This window comes from Gymnogyps californianus, chromosome 2 (genome assembly GCF_018139145.2).
Source record: "Gymnogyps californianus isolate 813 chromosome 2, ASM1813914v2, whole genome shotgun sequence".
Classification (NCBI taxonomy): Eukaryota; Metazoa; Chordata; class Aves; order Accipitriformes; family Cathartidae; genus Gymnogyps; species Gymnogyps californianus.
Window position 1 is genome coordinate 43,439,395 of NC_059472.1, and position 24,369 is coordinate 43,463,763.

At 40.6% G+C, this 24,369-nt stretch overlaps 1 protein-coding gene across 2 annotated transcripts; it reads left to right on the forward strand.

Moving 5' to 3' along the window:
• Positions 1 to 1,868: 1,868 nt before the first annotated feature.
• Positions 1,869 to 22,532, forward strand: OPRK1 (opioid receptor kappa 1). 2 transcript variants are annotated; one of them, XM_050891611.1, is made up of 3 exons: positions 1,869 to 2,128; positions 16,928 to 17,280; positions 22,000 to 22,532. In XM_050891611.1, the coding sequence occupies exons 1-3, from the start codon at positions 1,869 to 1,871 to the stop codon at positions 22,530 to 22,532; spliced, it is 1,146 nt and encodes a 381-aa protein (XP_050747568.1). The 2 variants fall into 2 exon arrangements, with proteins under 2 accessions (XP_050747568.1, XP_050747569.1); XM_050891612.1 differs by having other exon boundaries at positions 2,025 to 2,128; positions 16,928 to 17,284; positions 22,010 to 22,532.
• The last annotated feature ends 1,837 nt before the right edge of the window (positions 22,533 to 24,369 follow it).

Sequence of the window (24,369 nt, forward strand, 5' to 3'; positions counted from 1 at the left end):
ACTTTTCACTCTACAGCTGACATAATTTCTCATCTTGATTATAGGTTTAGAAAAATAATTGTTTTAGAAATAGAAACCACAGTCTGATCACAGATACCCAACAAGAGGAGCACAAAGTAAAGTTTCAACATTAGAAAAGGATGAAGGAAACCCACAGCCCCTCTCCTAGCCATCTAAGCTTCACCAAATGCTCAGAGAGGCACAGCCGTCTGCTATTCCCTGCAGAGACCTGCTTTCCTGCTGCACGCTTTGAGATGCAGCCAGCCTGGCTGTTCCCCACCTCTTCCAAGGGAGTGGGAACAACTCAGGGTCTTGCCTCACCTCTCCCAATTTGCCATTTAGAGGGACTCCTGGTGGGGATATTAAGGTGTGTGTGCAAATTAAGGGATATCCTGAACACAGATCGGCGCATTCCCAGCCCCTGCTTGATGGGGTATATTAGGGATAAGCTCTGAGGGATGTGATTTCTGCATCCACCATCTCTCCATCCCCGGCTGCAGCTGCAGCCCAGGGAGAGCAGAGCTCTGGCAGTGCTACAGGGAATTCTTGGCTTCTCATATGGTGTGGGACAGCTTGAATAAACTAAGGACAGTAATCGGGGTGCCTCTCTCTGCTTTGGTAGCCAGCTTCTGACTTTCCTCCAAGTTGCAGGTGTAAAGGAACAGGGGCACAGACACCCAGCGAGAAGTGTTTTGGATGCACAATTGTGGAGCTGAGGCATGAAAGAGCTGATGGACCAGGCAAGGCATCTAAACTGAAAATTCCTGCTTTATTCAGCATCTACTAGTCTGTAAAAGGCTGTGGGATTCAATAAGGCAGAGAGAATCATTGCTTGAGGCCTGGGTGTGCAGGGGGAATGAGGAAAGGCAACTTGGAAAAGTGTATTAAAAATACACTTTCTTTTAATTTATCTGCCTCTCAGTGTTTAGACAGAAGTCATGTGAGCTTCTGAGCTGCAGGGACAGAGACAGAGGAGAACGTGTGCATCAGTGCAGAGTGCTGCTGGAGCCCTGGCAGAGTGAGAGGGAGGCAGAGGGAGCCTGAGAGGGAAAAGGCGAAGTGGTGGGAGCTGGAACAGCAGCAACGGCTGCTACCACGTTGCAGCTCATGCCCAGGAATCGGCTCCGCTCCCAGCACGCCTCTCCGAAGGTGCAGGTGCCTCAGGTTCAAAAGTCCTAGAAGGTCAGTGGTACTTCCAGGAGCCAAGCGGAGCTGCTTTATTTTTTTTTCTCTTCCTGTGAAGAACATCTGTTTGAGGACTCCGCTCCTTTTCCCGGACTGAAAGAGGTATTTTGTGTCATTAATGTGTCTCTTCTTTGAAAGCAGGTACGGCATCGGGAAAAAAATAACTCAGGGCAGGATGTCAAAGCAGATGTGCAGAGAGGTGGTGGGTTTTCCCCCTCCCCCCCTTTATAGCAGAGCTTAGGCAGTAAGGAGCCCCTGTCATTAGGGTACAGTTTGACTTAAAATATGGAGGATGGGAGAGACAGGGTTAAAGTGTGGGGGTGGATTTGAGCTGTTTCCCATTTGATTTGTTTCTCTGTGCAATCTCTGAAAGTGGAGGAAAACTTTCCTTGTGCACCTGGAGGAACAACGCTTACCCATTACATAGCGAGACGTAAAACTTGTAATTATTTAATATGAATGTGGTTTGCTTAAATCTCTGCTTGGCAAATTGCTGTTCCCATCACAGCAGAGCTCCCCTTATTACAAATATTACTTACATACAAATTTCAGAGGTCTTAACATCCTGTGGTTGCAATAGCACTTCTGTTTCTTTCCCTCTCTTCCCTCTTTCCAGCGTACTTGCCTCCTGCTGCCTGCACTCTCCTCCCCATCTCCCTCCTGCCCGTGGGGGCTGTGCCCCTATGGATGCCCCCGTACAGATTTTCCGGGAGGAGCCGGACTCCACCTGCTCCCCGGGGCCCTGTCGTCCCCCCAGCACCAGCAGCAGCTGGCTCCTGGGCTGGGCAGACTACGACGGCAACGCCACTGGGGCCTTCGGGGACGCCCAGCACAACCACACCAGCATCTCCCCTGCCATCCCCATCATCATCACTGCTGTCTACTCGGTGGTCTTCGTTGTCGGCTTGGTGGGAAACTCTCTGGTCATGTTTGTCATCATAAGGTAAGGGGCTTTGGAGTACCTGTTGGTACAAATGGCCACCCCTAGATTTGGCGGGGGGGGGGGAGCAGTTTATGGAAGCTCTCTGGGTGTGCTTACATGAGGAGCTGGAAAAAAGCAACTGGAATGACCCAAACCTTTTCAGTGCCAGTGGTTTGCCTGGAAGCGCAGTTAGAGACAGAAGGGAGAAGCTGGTTAAAAGTGACAAATCCTGCAGCCTGCGGGAAAGGCGCTTTGTGCCCCGGAGCTGCGTTCATCGGGTGCCCTCTAGGGATGAGAGGCTGCTCGCATCCGAGGGAAAGCTCAAGTGGAAGAAAGAAACTTTTGCAAGGCAGCTTTTTTTCCCCTGTGAGGAGTCCCTGAGGGACAGCTTATGTGTCTAGTCATATGGACACTGATACATTGCTACCTTGTCACCTAGCGGCTCATTTAACAAGGTGGGAGAAAAAGGAAATTATAAAAATATGTGGAAATGCTTAATGTAAAGCAAGAGATGTTGTTTCTCTGTCTAGTGGTGTTTGACTCCAGTTGTTGGTGTTCGCTTGAAGAAAGCAGAGCAGATGCTGAGAGGGATCTACCTTTCCTAACGTTTTTCAGGGAACAGGAGAAAGCTGTGTATCTGTGTTAGCTAGTTTTTCGTATCACACTATTGGTGAAATGCATCAATACTTGTACTTACGCTTGTGTATTGGTGTGTATTTTAGCTTGCACTATGATTTCTCTCTCTTTTTGTCCTTTCCTTTTGCAAGTTATAAAAATGTCTGGACAGTACAGATCAGTAGGACCGTAATGAGCAACCAAGGGGACTGAAATCATGCAACTTTTTGGACTCTTGCTTCACAGTCCATTTGAATCCTGCAAAAAATTCTGAAAAAAAAATAATTGTGGAGTATTCATTGCTCAAATTAAATCAGCTTGTACACAGAAAGAAAAATGGAGGTATTGGAAGGGATCTTGTTAGTAAAGCATGCATGACAAGGGTCAAGCAGTTGCAGGATGGTGAAATAACTGTCAGATAATATAGGGGAGAGTTAATTAGAGGCAGTGAAGTTGTTGATGAGGTACTTTATGAAAGATGAATTATAACCAGGTGAATACTCTTGAGTAACGGAAATAAATTCCCCTTTAATAGTCACTGCACTAAATAAAGATGCCTGTGGTCGATTTGGAGAAACTGGTTTGCTCCAGCTTTGTGATGCTGTAACTTTTATACCCCTGCACGCCCTTTTGCCCTTCATTCAGAGTAGGGATTTCATTTCTTTTTGTATTTCTCTCGCAAGAAGAGAGACTCCATACTTGACACACACACAGCTGCAAAGGCAGAGATTTTCTAAGCCATCAGTCACTAACAATGATAGTTGATTAACTGGCCTGGGCAGTGGAAATAAATTCAAATTTAGCCAGAGCCCTAAAAGTTAGCATGTATGGATTATACTGGTGCATATGTATTTCCTTTCTTCTCTCCTTCTGTTACCCTCGTAAGATTATTTTTGTGAGGGTCTAGCTAGCTATGGCTTGCTCTCCTACTAGTTCCTACATTAGCCTTTTGCTTCAATTTCCTCTTGGTCCATCTCTTGATTACATGATCAAAAAAATAAGTATGACAAAACACCTGTTGGTTCTTTTCTTCTTTTTTTTTCAGTATCCTCCTCTCCTAGGTTTTATCTGTGGCAAATGCTTTAACCACTGCTAGAATCATTAGCTGAAGTGCATGTATACACAAACCTACAGTTTCAAACATTTCTTATGATTTCAAAATATTCCAAATGTCTAAGAGGTATATTTTCTTCATTTTTGTCCTAACCTCTCATCTCCCTCTCTCTTTCTCTCACATCCACTCTCTGCATGATTGCATCTCAAGATGGATTTTCATGACCCATTGAAAAACGTAGCCTGCAGTGATGTCCTTTTGTGTGGAAAGCCAAGGTCTGTGGGAAGTTTGTGAAAGAAGGTGGCAAGGGAGAGGGGGATTGTGTCCCCCAGCCGTCCCACGTTGCCTTTCCTCCGGCTGCCACAACTCTAAAGGAGGATGGGGACAGACTGTGGCTCTTCTTTACCCTCCAGATGAGCACAGGGTTTGTGTGATGCCCCTCGTTGCCATTTCTCATCTCTCTGAATTCCAGATCTGCTCTTCTCCTCCTAACCCCCTCTGGACTGGCAGGCAAGGCAGGCACGGCTCCTCCTCTCTTTGCTCTTTTAAACAACATCTAACATTGTTAGAATAGTTCAGTTGGAAGGGGCCTACAATGATCATCTAGTCCAACTGCCCGACCACTTCAGGGCTGACACTGAGTCACCTTTTGGGTGACACAAACAAGATCTCTTATGTTCTGAGACTTTCAGTGAAACTGTTGAAGTGTCAAAGCTCAGGTAGATTCAGGAGACTCCAAATAGTCTTGAGATGCCTCAGAAACAGGCTCAAATTCAGCCACAAGCTGTGGCATAGGCAGGCCTTGGCCAATTCCTTGCTTTAATACCCCCACAGGGGTGGTTTTGCTACTTCTGCACAAGGGCCGCAAAAGAAGCTCATGGAGACCAGCGAGTCAGCATCTCAGCAGCCTGTGCATAGAGTGCTGGGTGTCCGAAATCTCCTTCAGGTGTGGTGGGGTGTGTTTCTACTGAGAGGGAAAACCACCTCAGAGTTACCTCAGAGGGAAAAATACCAGGAGAATGACACTTTGATTACATGTACAAGCTCCTGAAAGAAAAGTAGCTGAGTTTGATACAGCTCCTGTAAATAGAGATCTGTGTTGAAGGCTAAGTGGGAATGGTACTTCAGTATGGTGGTGGTAGCATGGCCTGTTAAACCATGTCTCAGGAGACCTGAATTCTTCTCTTGGTTTCACTACCAGGCTTCAACACTTTGTCCTGTCCTGACAAGGTCACTTCATGGCCCTGTGACTTGGTTTCGTCACATGTAAAACAGAGATACTGGTATTCACTGTCTTTAAACACACAGCAACTGTTAGATTTAAAAGCCAAAAGCCAATCACTAAAAATCCTAACAGAGCAAGACCAGGGCTATTGTAAGCACCCCAGACTCCTCAGGCACACTGAGAGTGATTATTTTTAATGTGCAGAAAGAGCTCTGTGTTGAGTACGCAATGCAACCTGCACCCTTTGCACGCCCATTGCAGTCGGCTCTCACGGTGTGGGTGGTTTGCAGGAACTCTCCCTGTGTTCGGATCAGCTGTGAGGCACGTGTACCAGCCCCACGGGGTCTGCTGTCAGGCCAGCAGCCAGCCGGGTGGGCTGAGAGTGCCTCGCTCACGCCGAGCCATGGCACACGGGATGTAACTCTCTCCTGCGGCCACTGCTTTTCCTGCGGAGGGAATAAGAGAGAAAGGGGGCATCACGTTGCCTCTTGCACCGGTGGGAAATGCAGATACTATGTGGGAAGCACAGTCCTCCCCCTATGGAGGAGGAGAAGAGGCATGAAATGGGTTTGTAGAAACCAGGTGAAGTTATCTGACCTCACCTGAGTAAAGTTATACAGCTATGTGTGTCTTAGCATGATCAGAATCTATCTCAACCCCAAAGTTTTTCTTTTGAGATTAGCTTTACCTCTGAGGTCTTAGAAGATATTTCTGGAGGTGAAATAGTTGGCTGAAGTTGATAAATAAAATTACTTGTCCTTGGAAGCAAAAAGTCTTTTTTCTCTCTTCCTCCTCCCTCCTGACTTTATTTCTCTGAAATTTAGTGCTGGCTTTAAAGAAAATGGTGCTTTCTTGTGACAGCTGTAGGGGAAGAAAAGTCTCCTGACTAAAGTTACAACTTTAACTATGGATTTGCCCTTATCAAAACCATAAACGTACTCTGGTAAAAACTCTGAGAGATGCTGTCTCTTACCCACTCCAGATTCACTTTTCCTATGTATGTGCCTTACCCTCATTGTTCCTGAAGTCATTTACTGAGAGCAGCTGCTATCATCAGGATCCTAAATAGCCAATCCTATATTTCTTTTAAAATTATCTTTCAAGCTTCCAGTGAACTGAATAATTTTCTATATTCAAAAACAGTTTTAACAAGAGGCTGTGTCACAGATATGTAGATTGATTCCTAAGGGAAAAGAGAAAGCTTGTATTCCTCTGCTTAGTCTAATGTTGAAGAAAAAATGTAACTACTAATACATTTTTGTTCTTATATTCATCAAACCAGGTGGAATCTTATGTAACAGGAAGAGTCTATTAAGAAATGTCGTATAAAATTGACTCCTTTCCAGATTGTTTTAAAATCTTCTCCATCATTCATTCGAAACAAGAATGAAAATATATAAAAAAAAAGTATAAAAAAATGAAATTGATTCAATATATTGGTTTAAATCAATAATAGATTTTGATAACATCAAAAATTACTTGTTAATTTGCTTTAAATTATTGTTCTAATTTTATTAAATTACATTCGGAAAGTATATTGTTCTGAAATGAAAAATGAAGCTCCAAAAGAGTCAACCTAACTGAATTACCTGTTCCCTATTACTTGCAGTTGGTATGATTTCATTCTTTTATGAAATCAAGGGTTTGGCTGCTAAAAGTAAAGGCTGAGCTGTACTATACTTCGTGAGGTTTATGGCTTTTTACCTTTTTTTTACCTGATCAAACATTTGACACCTTACTATTATCAGTACAGAGGTATCAAATGGATTGATAGTAATTCGTCACAGGACCTCAAAGAGCATCTAGCCTTACCTCACTGAATGGAGGTAATTTTGGTAGGTTCTGCAAGGTTTGGCCAAACTTGGCATAATTTTCATCACAACTTTGAAGACTGATCATTACCAACAGTTTTTACAGATGGCACAAAGACCAGGGTAACAGGAAACACGGAAGAGGACAGGTTTATAAAACAGTATTGGTAGTTTGACAAGCACAGTACATTTAAACCAAATTTGAATGTTTCTAATACTTTTAATACCCTGCTAGACAATGACTAAGTGAGACCTGGGGTTTATAAGCTGACAAGATACTCAACATGAGTTCCCAATACGATTCTGTGATAAGAAGAGCTGATACTGAAAAAGCAGAGAGAGCAGAGGAAAGTCTTGGAAGGAATATTTACTAAAGACAGCATTAGAGAGAGGCTATAGCTTATAGCAAGTAATCCGTTTGGCTTCTGAAAAGTAATTTGCTATCCATCCAGACACTTCTGCTGGGCTAGCAGCCAGGTAGTTATTTATTTCAGAGAAAGACGTAACTGGAATCAGCATCTGGAAGCAAGACAAATTACAGGGAGCCCTTTTGAACTGGCAGAAAGTGAAAACTTACAAGAACTTTCCATTTTGGCTGCTCGCAAGGCAGAAAGCTTGAGATAGCTTTCTTGTCCTCAGCCAGGAGAGTGGTGGGGAAGCTCATGCTCCTGGACGAAACATGGGAAGAGAGCATAGCGGGGAGATGGTGTTGGAGAGGGCAGGTTGGCTAAACCCTTCTGGTGAAGGGGGCAGAGCGAGGGAAGAGTGGAGACCCTTCATTTCATTTTTCCTGAGAGAGGATTTTGAATTTGCTGAAAGGATGTTGTGGCAGAAAATTCTTAACTTGGTGATTTGGATGGCCTAGGATGCACTAAAAGTAAGGGAGGATAATCTTCCTGGCTTGCCTACTCTCACTGTCTATTCAAACTGTGATTAGTTTGTCCCTTAAGCTAAATTCTCTGAAACAGATGAGTTCCCAAGGAGAGTTTTGATTTCAGTTACATATTGCTTTCTAAAGGAAAAGCATCCAGAAAAACTTTGATAAACTCTACTTCTAGGAAGTTTACTTCATGTCTCTGTTTTGGTCCTCCCATGTGTAAAAATCAGATAATTCTTGCAAAGTGTGGATTCTGTGCTCTTCTGCTCAAGGAAGACTTTGTGCTTTGTTTATTGTTGTTCTCTTTTGTGGAGTTTGAGAGGCATCAGTGCACAAACTGAATTAGCTGTGGGGAAGGGGTGTGTACAGATGGAACAAGGACATGGAAAGAGGAGTGTCTGACCATGCTGGCATTCTGCAAAATGTAAAAAGAATATAAATAAAGAATATGTAAAGGTGCACAGCATTTCCATGGTCCTATTGGGAAGTTTGCATACTAGCCTGTGTATCATCTTTGATCTATTTATTTCTCCTGAAGCCAGAGGGTTCAGCTCTCATTAGATTCACCTTCTAATCCCTAGGGAAGTGAAAATTAATTCTAGGCAGTTTGCTCTTTTCTGTTTTGAGACATTATTTACAATGAAACCTCTGTCTTCCCTGCATGAGTATGAGAGCCTAACACGACTTTCTTCAGCGCACGAGTTTCCACTAATACCTGGCAAGAAAGCGTGCAGAACCTTTCCGTTTCTTCCATTCCTCATGCCAATCCACCTATGCACCAGGTGGTGCTCTGCCTGGCTCCTTGTCTCTGCTCCAAAAGTCAGTGCCATTCAGCAGTGCATTATAAGTGAATATCTAGGGTTCCCAAACTTAGCTACACTGCACCTGGAAGACAGAGGATTTTATATTTGCTGACTGACTACATAGCCAAATCCACTTCCCACTGCATTGTAGGTAGCCTAGCCACTGTGGCTACCGTAGGGCAACTGGAAAAAGCCCCCTTGAGTAGTGGCAGATGGGAACCTGCATGGTAGGATTAGTTCGGACAAGCTATTCAATGTTCATTTAGTGTTCACACTCAGAAAAGTTTTTTTACCATGCTGCTGGCTGGGAGACAGCATCAGGACTTACTGTTAGCCATGCCTTTCAGAATGACTGGTTTGTTAAAGTGCACAGGAGAAGAAGAATATTTTCACCATGGAAGCTGCCGGCTGTGCTGTTCAGTTGACTGTGTCTTAAAGTTTCCTGCATTTCACTTGAATCATCTCCTTTGGGAATGTGTGTGTTCAGTTGGTCTGTGCTGTGGGCTTCTCTGAGGCAGGTGAGGAAAACAGATGAATGGGTAGAGTTCAGAGAAAGCCTCCCAGCTGTCTCCTACAAGGGACTGATGACTTTTCCCTGAGCTGGCTCACTAATGTTATATGGATTTGTTGCCTTACCACGTAATCCTGTACTTGTTATAGAGTGAGATCCCTTATCTCCCATTCAACTTTATTACAGGAGTGCTGACCAGAGATTCAAATCTCCTCACTTGGAAGTGTGTAGTTGTCCTATAAAACACTCCCAGCAGTGGCAGTTATTATTCATCCCTGTGGCAAAATGGAGACGAGGTGCCTTGTTTTGATGCCTGTGTGAGATGAGAGATTTCTGAATTGTTTCCTTATTTGTCTCCTGCAGAAACATCTAGGGGAAGTCAACGTTCAACAACATTTGGCTGCTTCTAACCAACTTCTGCATACATAGCTACCTATGGAGATCAGAGCCTCTCCAAAGAATAAGAAGGAAAGCAAGACCCTGAAAAATCTTCTGCTAGAGCTGCTATCCCTGTCCCCTTGAGCAATGAGATTTGTTCTCTTTGCCAGGCAATCCCTGTCCTACTCACTTCCCTCTCCCACAAACACATAGGAAGCACTTTGCTCTGCTAAGGGAGCTCATGTCCTTCATGAAAAAAAATCCTTCCAAGAGATAAGAACAACGGGAAACATGGATGTTGACAGAGACTCAGCACTCACCAGGGCAATGTACCTGTAGCAAGTAAGAAGGATTAGGATAGGCTGTGTAACACTCCGGGAACTCCCCGTAGCATGACTGGTCACTGGAAAACATCTGCAGCAGCATAAATTTTCTCAAGAGACAGTCAGCTGCTTGACAAGGTCTAGATTCATCTTACTTACCAATAGAGGTCAAAAAATCAGTTACATAATCTAAGCTAATTGTCTAGGCTCTCTAATAACAATATTAGACATACTGGTTTTGAGGAAAGTACCAATTTAAATCACAGCGCCTTGACATTTCTCTGAGCTCTCCTACCAAAATCATGGAAGCAAAAATTTCACAATATTGCTGTTTCTAACATTAAGCATATTTCTTCAACAAGAGGCTCTTAAGCTCACGTAAAAATATTAAAAGTCCTTATCATAGAAGGAGAAAAATAGTTCATTTTTGTTAAACAGTGTGAATTTTTCTTCATTTTGACCAGGATATATGTAGACTTGAACTTCTCTAATTCAGAAGCTGGTTCTTTAGCTCAAGAAGAAAACCTTCCACATCTAATCTAAATCTGCAAGATCTTGTTCAGGCTCAGTTTATGGCTTCTTCAGAGGAGTAATGGTAGTGGTAAATTGTAAGGATTTTAATGATACCTTCTGACATTCAGGTAGATTATGCTTCCTGAGGGGAGAATAAAAGACAAGATCAAGCTTTTCTTCTTTAAGCTGCTTAAAAATAGATACCTACAGGTGCTTATTAATAAAGAGAATTCCACTTTAGGGTACTATTTTGTAGGCAACATATACAATTTTTTGTAGGCTCCTAACAATTTTGATGTTAAAGACAGGCAACCTTTAAATGTGTGCAGTAACAATGTTTGCCTTTATTGAAAGTGTTTTCCGAGGTCCTGTCTACAGCTAAATTCTGGCTGTCATTCGAAATGTGATAATAACATACAACCCAATATGAACATGGAAACTGCAGCATATTGATTTTTACATTCTTTAAATGACCTCAGTCTTAGTTTCATACTGGCATAAGCCTTTTGCATTGAATTATGAAGATCCAAAAGATAGCTGAGCCATCCTTTTGACACGGTATATGTTTGGAATAGATCCTCCTGGGTTGTTTTTTTTTATTTTTATTTTTCCCCCCTGTTCTGATGCAGTATGATATGGAGTGTGCCCTGAGTATAGCCTTGAGATTTAGAGCTTTCCTGACTAAGCTTTTCAGCTGCTTGATCTCCATATGCTTCATTCAGAGGAACCTAGCGGAACAGAGCCTGCATCCTGCCGATAGGTGTTTTTGCAATTTGCTTTTAGATGTGCTTTAGCTTTCTTTTTCTTTCACTGACTCAGGTATCTGCCAAAAATATGTGTTTGTTATATTTTGTTGTATTTCATGCTTTTGTACTTTCACTCTGCTGCTGGAGAATGTTGTTGTAGTATATTTGTTAGTCTTGCTCCCCTCCCCATCCCTCATTTCATACTGCAGGGAACATTTCAGCCTATTACAGTTACATGAAAAAAATTTGACCAGAGCCTCCTTCTCAGCTTTTATTAGCTTCACTAATGGTACGGTGTACTTTAGAATCACACTCCTCTCCTCTGCTTGAGATAATAACTTTAAGGGGCTCTACTAGCGGATTTAGTAATGCATTTCGATTTTTTTCTGAAAGCATACCAACTCCTTAATAGCATGCTTCCTTCTTCTGCTACCACAATTTCATTGATAAGCTTAGGCTGGAGGTGTGATTTCTTCCTATTTACTGCGTTAAAAAAATGTGCAAATTAAATTGTACTCCAGAAGGAAAAGTACAGTAATGATGAGTCAACTGAGAAATGGGGGAAATTTTCTAAGGGTCAGTCTAAAGTCAGTCTCAAAGAACTTTCCACTTTTGGAAAGTGGACTTAGCCTAAATTGTGACAGTTTTAAGAATTTTACTTTTGACATGTAAGTAGACATCATTTAAAACTTGCTTCTTAAAAACTATCATCACATATCTATCAAAAGTACATCCAAACCAAAGTTTTATTTTTCATCTTGACTATTTTTCTGCGGAGTTTCCATATATCTTCCAGTTATTTAGTCTACAGAGGCTTGTGGCCTGCTTATAGCTTGACAAGCAGTCTCAAGATCCACCAAACAGCTTAAGTCATCAGAGGTTTTTCTGCCTCTTGAAATTAGATTCTAACACCTGATTTAAGAGAGAGATCTTCCATTCCTATGTAGTATTAGAAAAGTTATCACCTTGTTATGAAATCCCAGTATTTAACAAACCATTTTCTAGATATGGGTTTTCCCATGAACAGTTTATATAACAGTAGTTTATACAACAATAAATATTTTAATGGTCTTTGAAAGTTGTATCTCAAAGACACTAAGAAAATTTTTTTGCAGCTACTCTAATCCCTATGACAGGCACTGTGGCTACTCAAACCCCAGCCAGCAACTCAGCACCAGGCAGCTGTTTCCCCCTCCCCCTCCCAGTGGGGTGAGGAGGAAAGGAAAAAAAAAAGTAAAACTCGTGGGTTGAGATAAGAACAGTTTAATAACTAAAGTAAAATATAATACTAACAACAGTAATAATGAAATATAATAATAATAGTAATGAAAAGGAATATAACAAAAAAAAGGAAAGGGGGGGGGAAGAAAAAAAACAGTGATGCACAATGCAATTGCTCACCACCCACTGGCCGATGCCCAGTTAGTTCCCGAGCCGTGATCCGTGCCTCCCAGCCAACTCCCCCCTGTTTATATACGGGGCATGACATTCCATGGTATGGAATACCTCTTTGGCTAGTTCGGGTCAGCTGCCCCGGCTCTGCTCCCTCCCAGCTTCTTGCACACCTGCTTGCTGGCAGAGCATGGGAAACTGAAAAGTCCTTGGCTTAAGATAAGCGCTACTTAGCAACAACTAAAACATCGGAGTGTTATCAACATTATTCTCACACTTAAATCCAAAACACAGCACTGTACCAGCTACTAAGAAGAAAGTTAACTCTGTCCCAGCCGAAACCAGGACAGTTGGTCATTAATTACCACTGTGCCATCTATGCTGTAGTTATGTCCAGGTTTCCCATATCTGTTCTGCTAGACTAATTAAAGCAGATAGCAGTACTTTTTCCTTAAATGAAATTCAGGTATTTAATCAATAATTTTAATTTTGCAAAGGAAGACAAGATTCCTTTACTCGATCACTGTTTTGGCCTTGTTCAAGTGCAGATTTGGGGGAATGGAGAGTATGGTGGGAAAACCCCAGACCACATAAAAATATTGCCTCCTATATTTTGGTGCAATAGAATGAGTTGTAGAAAAGCAGTTAAATCCCTCATCTCATGTTCGAGTCAAGACTCTACCAGGGTCCACTTCAAAGTGTCTGACAGCAACAGCAGTCACTCCATTACTTTAACTGGACTTTTGATTAAGCCTGCAAGCACATATCTTCAGATGCATGTAGGCATTTAATAATTTTTAGGTGTTTAATTAAAAACATTGAAAGGAGTTTGGATGATTGAGTCCAGATTCTCGAAGGCATTTCTGAATTTTATGAACTTCTAAATGAATGTATGATTTAATCTATATTGCCTAACAACTTTAAAGGCCAATATCTCATTTACACGGACGCCAATGCTTTCAGGTGAAAGTAATCAAGCTCTTTACATTACGTGTGTGGGATCAATGAGTTTTAACGTTGCATCAGTAAAATGTGCTTGGACTTAGCATTGCTGAGGTTAACCGGTGCACCCTTCATCCCTGAGTTAGGTACGAATGATGCCTCTGCAGTGCCTGGGAGAACTGAGTGTCTAAATGTAATAAAGTATTTATTGGAGCAGTATTTATTGGTCTCCTGCCTACTTGTTCAACGTCTGGCAGAGAAGTAGTCAGATGCCTATTCTGGCTCAGAGTGAGTGGTGCAAGGAGGCATCTGTGGTCTGTGAACTGGGGTGGATTTGGGCAAGGCCAGTCATGGGACTGCCAGGCTGGTGAGCTGTGGGGGAGCACTAGATGCACACTGGGTAAGGTTATCAAACCTGGGATTGTTATGTGTGTATGTGCCCCTGAAATGAGCCCAGTCTTTCATAGAGCTTTATGGGAGGAATGGCACACTGCGGGTTTTTCTTTTCCACATTATATTTTCACTCCCATATACAGCTTTGATTTGGTTACGTTGGAAGTTGTCTAAATGCTGATGCTGGGATGACTCTGTATTTCTTACTGCCTGTGAATGACAAGACATCCTTCCTGTTGGATCAATAGTAGTGAGGAAAAGTAGTTTTCTTATATGTGCATGTGTTGCATAGCCCAAGAAATCAAAATTGCTCACTTTACATGTGTAATAGAAGCAATACGTATACAGAGAACATGCTTTATGTTGCAGCTTCAAAAATTTGAATTTTGAAGTTACCTAAAAAACTAGTTCTATTTTACAGAGGGTCTTTTCTAGTCTGCCGCTGGAAGGCTGGGGGGAGAAAGGAAAGGGGTAGTGGGAAAATATGGTATATATGGTCACAGTGTCACACACACAAAAGAATTGAATTAAGGTTGCACGGAGTAGGAAATGTTAGATATAAAGAGTTTCAGATATTTGATTTTTCAAGGCTAATAAAATCCTCTTAGTTATTTTTCACTACTTTTCTGAGTTTCTTTAAGGAAAAAAAGGTCAAACTAATTCTTCTGTATGTGAAAGCAAACTTTCGCTATCCCAACCCTTGGGGAAGTTTTTAAAGATCTACGGAAGTAATGATTCAGAAGAACTACTAGTTACTTCACCTCTGCTTATCACAGGCCATTGTATTTCATTTAAATATTCCTGTATTGAGTCTAGTAACTTATATTTGACTGAAGCACACCCTTTGCAAAGCAGCAGACATTGATTTGGAGACATCAAAAGATGGAAAAATTACTCCTTTCTTGTGTAATTTGTTCCCAATAATAATCACCTTAGCTGTTAGGAAAAATCTGTCATTGTTTCTAAGCTGAGTTTGTCTGGCTTTGGCTTTTACGTATTTGTCCTTGTTGTGCTTTTCTTTGTAGTCTCAAAGAAAGAGCTCTTCAGTACCTGCTGTTTTCTCCCTGTGGAGGTCCTCAGACACTGTAGTCAAGTCGCCTTTCAGTGTTCCTTTTTGATAAACTAAATGTGGTGATCTTTTTAAGTTATTCACAGTAAGAATTTTCTCCAGTCCTTTCACTTATTTTTGTGGTGCTTTTTATGCATCCTTTCCAACTATTCATAATCTTTTTTTTTGCAATATGAACAAGACAACAATTCCAAATATCGTCAGTGATGCCCGTAGAAGTAAAATCACCTTTCTACTACTCCTTTTCAGACATTTAATGGAAATTAGTCCATTTTAGCACGGATTTGCAATCTGAGCGTTTAGTGAGTTTTTGTTCAGTCTTACAGCTGAGATGCACTCAGAACTGCTTTTTTTTTTTTACCAGGAGGAAAGTTCCTAGTCTGTTAATGTGTCTTATATTTGTTTCTTCTAGCTATATACTCTCATATTTGTGTTTGAACTGTGCCTTACGGGCTATAATGTGACCTACAGGACAGACTGCCTCCTCTGCTGGAGGGTCTGTTGAGGAGATTGATCTGAGAGGGGGCAGAAGCTCAGCTCTGACTGGCGGGTGCCTCCTTGCTCTGCCTTTGATCTTGGAGAAGCTCAGACTGGGGCAGAGGGAGTCTGGACCGTGGGGGTCACGCCAACAGCGCAGAGCTTTTGTTGCTGCTTCCTTTTGGCTGTCTTTGCTCAGAGACTTCTAATGCTTCACTGGCTCTGGCTTTGTTCAAGATATGAGCCTGGGCATGGTACCTGGGTGAGAAGGGTTTACTTTCTTTTCCCTTACAGTTCTCTTTTCTATGCTTTGAACCAGCATTTGGTTTCATTTTCTCAATAGGTCGTAATCAGAGTGTTTTAGAAAAACTGATGTTATTTTTAACATTTTGTGTTGGTCATAAAATGACATTTCTGCCCATATTTTAATTAATAGCTAATTTACTCATTGGGCACAATTTGTTAACACTTTTTTCAATTTATTTTTTATTTTACACATCAAAGTTTTAAAGGCAAATAGACACATTGCCCTACATGTTCATTAGCTGGACTGATCAAGTCTTATATTTCCACTATAAATTATTAGTGATACGTATCAAAATCTAGCTAGACATATTTCTGTGTGTGTTGCATGTGCACCTTTTAGTTTGGATACACATTCAAAATATGTGGGTGAAACAGTTCTGAGAAGGAAAATCTGTCATTGAATCTCAAAATAAATTAATAGCGATGAGCAAAAGTAACTAGTGGGAGGAAGCATTTCAGAAAGGAGAGTTAGGTATATCCCTGTGTTAACAGGCTCTCCTTCATTCATTGTGCCCGTAGCAGAGCAGTCGAAGCAGTCCTCCACACCCTGGGACACAGGCTGTGCCCCAGAGTCAGACTGTCATCAGGGCAGAACAAAGCAGGGTGCTGTCTCAAAAAACCAGATCCTATTCTTCTGTGTAGGCCTAGGTTCTTTACCAGCTGGACAAAATAAGTGCTTCATTTTGGTGAAATTAAAGGATGCAGAAAAAATGCTGATCTTTTTCCCCCCCCGTGGTATCCTACTTAAACAATGGTCATCTTTTACATTAGCAGTCACAAAAGCGAGGACTGGGAAAAGCTGAGGAAAAGAAAGGAGGAGAAATTGGAAATGAAGGAGCAAAGAAAGGAAATGACTAAAACTTGTATAAGCTGGCATTGTTGCAGTGAATTCAAGGAAGAGAAACTTTCATATAAGAGGCAATCTGGCCTGGCAGATGTAACAGTTAACATAGATCCTTACCGGAGAATGGGATAACTATTCCTTCCACAAAACAAACTCAGAAAGCTCACAATCACTGACAGCTATAAGAAAAGGAAACACAAAATGTTTTGATCACGTGCAAATGTGACAATGATATTTTCTTGTAGAAGGATTTGAGAAGATAGAATTGAAACCAGCATTTGGCTAATTAGATTAAATGTATTCATATACCTGGTTTTGCCTGTGGTGAATAGTTCTAGCTGCTAATGCAGGTGCTGAGAGACTGAGTCAAATGGGTTTGCTATTATCCCAAGGGTCTTGCATTTGTGTGCAGTTCTGTCATGAGTTAGAAATGACAGAAAAAAACCCAACTATGGCAAAGCCTGACTGATAAACTGTTACATATCTGAATGTGCACAATCAAATTTTGAAATAATAAAGCCTTACTTTTTTTGTTCGTCAGGTACACAAAGATGAAGACAGCAACCAACATCTACATTTTCAATCTGGCTATGGCAGATGCACTAGTTACCACGACTATGCCTTTCCAAAGCACTGAGTACCTGATGAACTCTTGGCCCTTTGGTGATGTGCTGTGTAAAATAGTTATTTCGATTGACTATTATAACATGTTTACCAGCATATTCACACTGACCATGATGAGCGTTGATCGATACATTGCCGTGTGTCACCCTGTGAAAGCTCTGGACTTCCGTACGCCTCTCAAGGCGAAGATAATCAACATCTGCATCTGGCTATTGTCCTCATCTGTTGGTATATCTGCGATAGTTCTCGGAGGTACCAAAGTCAGGGAAGGTGAGTGTGAGCATTCAAAATTCAGTCTTTTTGTTTCTCAGATGACATAAAATGTAGCTTTGAATATTCATTAAACCTGATTGATTCCTTCTTCAAAAAATATGTCTAAATTTCTGACATTTTGAAATATATTGTGGAACATTGCAGTATGACATATAAATCATTTAAGCTCAGATGCCCTGGCCAACTAAAAGAACAAAATGCACTTTGAAGCATTGCCTGTGCTAGAATGAGACCATCAAAAAATACTAGCAGATAGCAGGGGAAAATAATCAGGAATTTGATTACAGTGGACAGATCAAAGATCAGTTTAGGATGAAACTTGAAATTTGGGCTTAAGGTGCTTTTTGTAGGTGTTGTGAGAGTAGTTCTGATGAAGTTCCAAAAGCAGAAACTAGATTGCTTGTCATTAGTATTAATATTAAAACTATCATTAGTATTAAGACTTGGGAGCTTATTATCAACAGCCATTTCACAGAAATTGAAGGCATGGTGAAGAAAGGAAAAGTCAGTAACTGGAGAGAGAAAATCAAGCTAAACTATACGTGACAGTATCTCAAATTCTTCTTTAAAAAGGGATGGGGGTGTATATGGAGACTTGGAAAAGCTGAGAATAAGGATCAGCAGAGGAACTGGGAATATAGACCATGGCAGGGAAGCAACTACAAGAGCATGAAGTCAGTGAGATCTGTACACAGACCACCTGTAGGCTCTGCTTGAAATTCATAATCCATGAAGGACTGTGGATTTAGCCCCTATAACTAGTGACTCATTACCAAAACTACCCTGCTATGGGGTTAATCTTATTTTGAAGTCCTCCGTGAGAAGGAAAGGGGAGAAGCATTCTCACACACATATACTTCATACCCACAGGTATGACTGTGGTGCAGGAGCACCTCAGTGTCTTCAAATGGCTTGAGGCCTCTAATGATGTCCTTGGGCTGGGGCCATCCTGTTAATGGATGGCTCGATAAAATACAAGACATGCATATTTATTTGGTGGTAGTCTTGTTTGAGATGTAAATAATCTTTTGGAAAATGATTAATAATTTCCTAAATTAACAACCTTTTCTATTAGAAAGGTTTCACTCCTCCCAAGAGAAATGGTAAACTTTACATAAGGACACTGTTCTATCTGGCAGAGACAATAAATGCTGTGTGTTAAACTATTTGGCATAGATCAATGTAAACAAAACATTTCAGTAACAGCTGCTCAAGGGCTGATTGATTTGGCTGAAGATATATAGATTTTTTTCTTGCTGTTGGTCTTCTGGTGGGTAGGTGACAGGAGAGTCCTCTGGAAACTCTTCTTTCAGCCCTTTGGGGGATCAAGTGTCCTGGTCTGCAGTGCTGTAACTCTTCTCCCCAGTAAAGTTTTGACAGGCTCTATAAAACAATGTCTAGCTCAGGAGACATTAACTTCCAGGCATCTTCATTTGGGAATAATGATTGTCTCACTAATGAGAACTTGAAGGCCGTGGGACATTGGCTCAGTCAGGTGTTTTGTTGGAGTGTGCTTGACTAGCAGAATATTCCTGTCATTCACAGTAAGCATCACATTTAGATCAAGGGGCTGCTCTGAGACCAGCAATTATTAAATGCCTTTTCCATGCTACGTGGCAGGCAGCCTTTTTTTTTCTCCTGAAACAGAGACTGGTAATACACAGCTCAGCTGGGCCAAACGAGGCTGGAAATTATTGGCAAATGCTTGTCAGCCCCTACTGTTCAGCCCTGCTTGTCTGATCTAAGGTCTCTCTTGAGCATTTACTGCCAATTATATTGTCTGGTGTGTTCCTGAATTGCACTGATAAATGCTGACGGGGAAAAGCAAGGATCCTCCCTTTGCCTGACAGCTGGAGCTCAGGACTGAAACTTTATGTTATGTTGGTCAAAATAGTTGTTGTTTATATGCTACAGGGCCTCTGTTGGATTCAGATTTAAACAACAACTGAAGATCAAATGGAAAGTGATTATATTTAAAGTTCCTACCCCATGCTCAGTTAGTTCCTTTTGTTCTCACAGTACAGGATTGCTCCCAGTGGTGTCCTTCTGGATATATTTTCCCTGCAGAATAAATTTTACATCTGTGTAAATATTCCCTCTCTGGCCTTAATGGAGCCTTTCTTGCTGAAGAATTGTTCCCTAAAAAAAAAAAATAAAATTAGAGGTACTATTAGTATTCCCAGTAATAGTATGAAGGCTCCATTTGAGTACAGAGGAGTATGGATGCCTGAAGGTGACATAATTAATAATGTATCTAACAGAAATGTATTTCCTCTGTCAAAATCAAGATTAATCTTAAATGGTAGCTTATCAAACACATTTTAAAATATATTTACACTAAAATACCATCTAGAATGCAATAACTTTCCTTAAATATATCAATGTATTTGGAATATTTTGCTTTCAGAGTGGAAAAGGCTAGTATGAAATCTTAAGTACTCAGTTTGTGACACTGTACTTAGTTCTGCATCTTTTCAGGCAACAAAATATAAATTATCCAATTTATTTCATTCTCTTCCAAAGTTCCTGAAAATTATTATGATATTGTGCATTATGACAAGGATCTTTGTTGATTGTTTGCCAGCTGTAAACTGAGAAAATGTAAATGGGTTCCATACTTTTCATAGCATTATATATATCAAGTGAAACACATGAATATTAATGAATTTAGAATAAGATTTTCCATGAAAGTAAAATGTAAGGAGATGTAAGACAATCATTAAATTTGTATTCGATAATTTGGAATTCTAAAATACCATTGTCAACTACAAATTATATTAAAATGTAGCAAGTATGACCTAATTATTTTGATAAATATATGAAATTACGTCAGTAGATCTGAAGAGGCAGTTTCCTCTGGGAGGGGGTTTTAGTGACTAGCTGGATGTGGTCCGGAGCAGTCATCCCTGATCACATCTCACTTTTATCCAGAACTGCACATCTGAATGAAGCTTTACTAGTCTAGATACTATAGCTGCATCCTGATTTTATTGCTGCTGCTAGGCCATGATCTACTACAAATCACAGTAATAATCAATGTGAAAACTTCTTTGAAGATGATTGTTGACATTTCTAGAATAAAATTACGTAAAAGCAACTACACTTACAAAAACATAGATCACAAAGGATTTAGAAAAGTTGACTGAGTGTCAAGACCCTGTTAAGTCATACTTCTGCTGTCAGCTTAGGATTCTCCATCAGGCTTGCTTCTGCTGGCAGCTTAGCATCCTCCATCAGGCTTGAAAGATATGTCTTTTCACTTTTCAGCTTTCAGAATCATCCATTAGTTGTTATATTATTTAAAAGAAAACCTCAAAATATTTAGCTTTGATTTCAACTTTTTTATTTGAATGTTTTAGTATTCAATATCACCCAGTAAAAGCTTTCTGATATCTAACCATGGAAATGTCTGTATGATACCATAATGATAACTTCCCCCCCTAGTTGTTTTTCAAAACAAATTCTCTGCAATATCATCTTGATTTGTGAAGCATTTCGATAGCAGGGAAATACGGCTTGAGGGAAAGTTTCTGACTAGTTCTGCTGGAGACAGATACGAAAAAGTGATGTGCAAGAGTATATTGAATCATTTCACCCTGAGATCTGATTCAATAAAAGCCAATACATAATAATTTGTAGAGGAATTACAAATTTGGTAGGGAAAATGAAAAAGATCCAAAGAATAATGCAGTGCTCAAGAAGACAAAATCTAAGCTACAATTTAGAGTGAAAAATCCCTGTGTTACCTTGACTTGTCTTCAGTAGAGTTTAACTGCTGATAGTAGTTGTAAATTTACCCCTTCTCTTGCCTTGCCATTTATCTTGTTTCTTGGTTTTCCATATGGTTTATATGCTGGAAGGCTCCAGTGAGGTCAGCGAATTAAACCTCAAATATTTCATTCCTTAGCAGCCTCCTGTCAGATGGAATATTTCTGGGACATAAAATCAAGTGACAGACTGTGACTCTGAATCCTGGCGTGGGCAATCAGAAAGGGAGTGGGCTGGTGTCAGCGGCCCAGATCCTGCAGCCTCTGCGCAGGCTGAATTTTCGATGACATGATCTGCAAAATGAGCAGGTTCCATTTGACTGCGTGCACACACATATTTTGTTTGCTTCTGTTCAACTGAAAAGAAGCTGTTGCCAGGAAATAAGTTTTTCTGAATGCAAGCACTTATGTGTATTCCGTTTGCACTGAAGAAGGCACGTGGGAAAAGATTATTGCACAATTATCATATATTGGCAAAATCATCCTACGACCAAAACCTCATTCAGCTCCCACCATTCATGATACCAAAAATCTGTCTCCGCCCACAGACAAAAACATTCATAGTTTGATAATAATTATGAGATTTCTCCTCCATTGAACATGGTGCTCATTCTGGCTTTAAATCTCAGTGAGATTTAAATGGAAACATCTTTACAAATTTTTGGTTTTGTGCTCTGCATTTTAGATCCTCCCATGGGAAATAAATTTTATACAATATGTTATGCATTTTAAAAAGCCCCTATCTCTTTAAGTAATTTCTAGAGACAGCTGCATAAAACCAGTTTCAATGGTAGTTGAAAGCTTTCCTTGGGGTGATTTAATGATAACTCCATGTATTAGTATCACATTACATGATAATCACTTTTCCTAGCTTATGCTATGATAATTACATTGTTTAGAATATCTAATAATGAAGCAATTTTCTTCTTCTTGCTTCTTTCATTCCCAGATACTGCTAGCACTGAATGCTCCTTGCAATTTCCAGACAGAGATTACGTGTGGTGGGACATCTTCATGAAAATCTGTGTCTTTGTCTTTGCGTTTGTTATTCCAGTTCTCATTATAATTGTTTGCTATACTTTGATGATCCTGCGCCTTAAAAGCGTACGGCTTCTCTCGGGGTCTCGAGAAAAAGATCGAAACCTTCGCCGCATCACCAGGTTGGTTCTTGTGGTTGTGGCAGTTTTTATTATCTGTTGGACTCCTATTCACATTTTTGTGCTGGTTGAAGCGTTAGGGGACGTGTCGCACAGCACTGCTGCTATATCCAGCTATTACTTCTGTATTGCTTTGGGTTACACCAACAGCAGCCTCAATCCAATCCTTTACGCTTTTTTGGATGAAAACTTCAAGAGATGTTTCAAGGACTTCTGCTTCCCCTTTAAGATGAGGATGGACAGGCAGAGCACCAGCAGAGTCAGAAACACTGTGCAAGACCCAGCTTATATGAGGGAAGCGGAAGGGACAAACAAACCTGTATGACTAGTCGTGGAAATGTCGTCTTACTGTCCTCAAGAGAGAGAGGAGTCCAACGACCTAGGACTGACGCAGATTACCACTGCAGTTTGAACTAGACTCACCCAGACAGACGTTTCTGGAATATTTCAGAAATCCTAGTAGTTTGAACTAAAGCGAGCTGATTATCGACAAACAAGAACCTCCTGAAAATAAGCTCAAATGAAAAGGACCTGGCTGATGGTCAGGTTTTGGCACCATGTTTGCTGTACTTGAGCAGGTACTAATGCAGACTTTTGGGGAGACAGGAGATAGTGTTGTACCGGCTGATTCTGGATAAGGAAAGTTGGGGCTTTTCTCTTTACAATACGTAAGGTTATATTAAGCAACATTTGGTCATAACACTGAGTTATGCCAGAAACTTCTGCCCCAACAGTGATTGCTTCTGAACTATGTAGTTTGACAACATGATTTGTCATACTCTTTTACAGTGAAGAGTGTTGTTTAGGTTTCTGCAGAATGATACCAGAGCTATAATCAATATTGTCCTCAACTAATATATCTGTAACATTTGTCTGTGCCGTGGAAATCCAATTTAAGCATGATCTGCCTACACACCAAAGTGATTTTATTGTGTCTGTGTATGGTAAAGCATTTTGGCATTTAAAAATATTGGGATTTAAGGAGAATTGTTAGTATATTTTTAGCATGTGTTTAATCACCTGTGTGTAATGTTTTCTATGTGTGATTTTCCAATATGACTGTATATTTATTGATTGTGAATAATATAATATGCATTTTCAGAGTGTATTTTGAACAAGAGGCTAGAAAACTTCAAATACTTCACTTGTTACAAAACTGATGAAAAACTGTGTCACATTCATTACATGGGGGGGAAATAATCACACTCCATTTTCAGTAAAGGGGACAAAAGAACATACTTAAAAATAGTGCTGTACTTGTTTTCCTGGACAATTTGTAAGCAAACTAAAATAAATATTTGATGAATTAGAAACTAATGGATTAGCACATGGATTAACTGGATTGATACAAAGGAAATGAAGATTAAATATACTGGATGCTTTAATGGCACTTGATTGGAAAAGTTCCCATTTTATTGATGATGATACATTTTCTTTTATACAGTCTTATGAATTCAGTAAATTTCTTTGTTTTCCTGTGAAGATGGAGATGCCAAGGCACAGCTACACAAGTTACTGGCTTGCTGAAGGTAAGTTTACGGTAAAACTGAGCCTGACTTTCAGTCTGTAGCCTTTCGTCTTCCTAATTGTTATATATTACTACCCCCACTTCCGCTATTGCTGAAGTTTGGAGGAATACGGTCATTATCTTCACTGAGAACAGATCTGGTCACCAGACGTCTCCCTGGTAACTTTGTTCTTTATACAAAGTCATGAATAAGGTGGGTGCTTTCATTGCATGGCAAATTTTCTCAGAAACAGTCTGATTTGGTCCTACTGGACCAAAAATCCTTTATGCACACCAGTATAAATAATGAGATTTGCTCTTGTAGCTGGCAGTACAGTTCCTGTGGAAATGCTGTAGAGATTCAGCCTTCTGCATAACTTCCATATCCTTTATTGTTAATACAGTCATGTATGTCAAATATTTTTGACATCAGGTTGATAAATGCAGTGCTCCTACATTCATCTTGCAGTACCAAACCAATCCTGAACAGTCAGAGGTGTTCACAGTCTTTCAGTGGCGCTGCCGTGTGGAGCAGAGCTGTGAGATTCAGGCCATGGAGTCTGGTGCTTGAGAACTAGCTGCTCTAATGCAATTGTCTTTGTTAATGAAAATATTCAAGATAATCCTTTATGGACAAATCTAGCACTTTCTGACT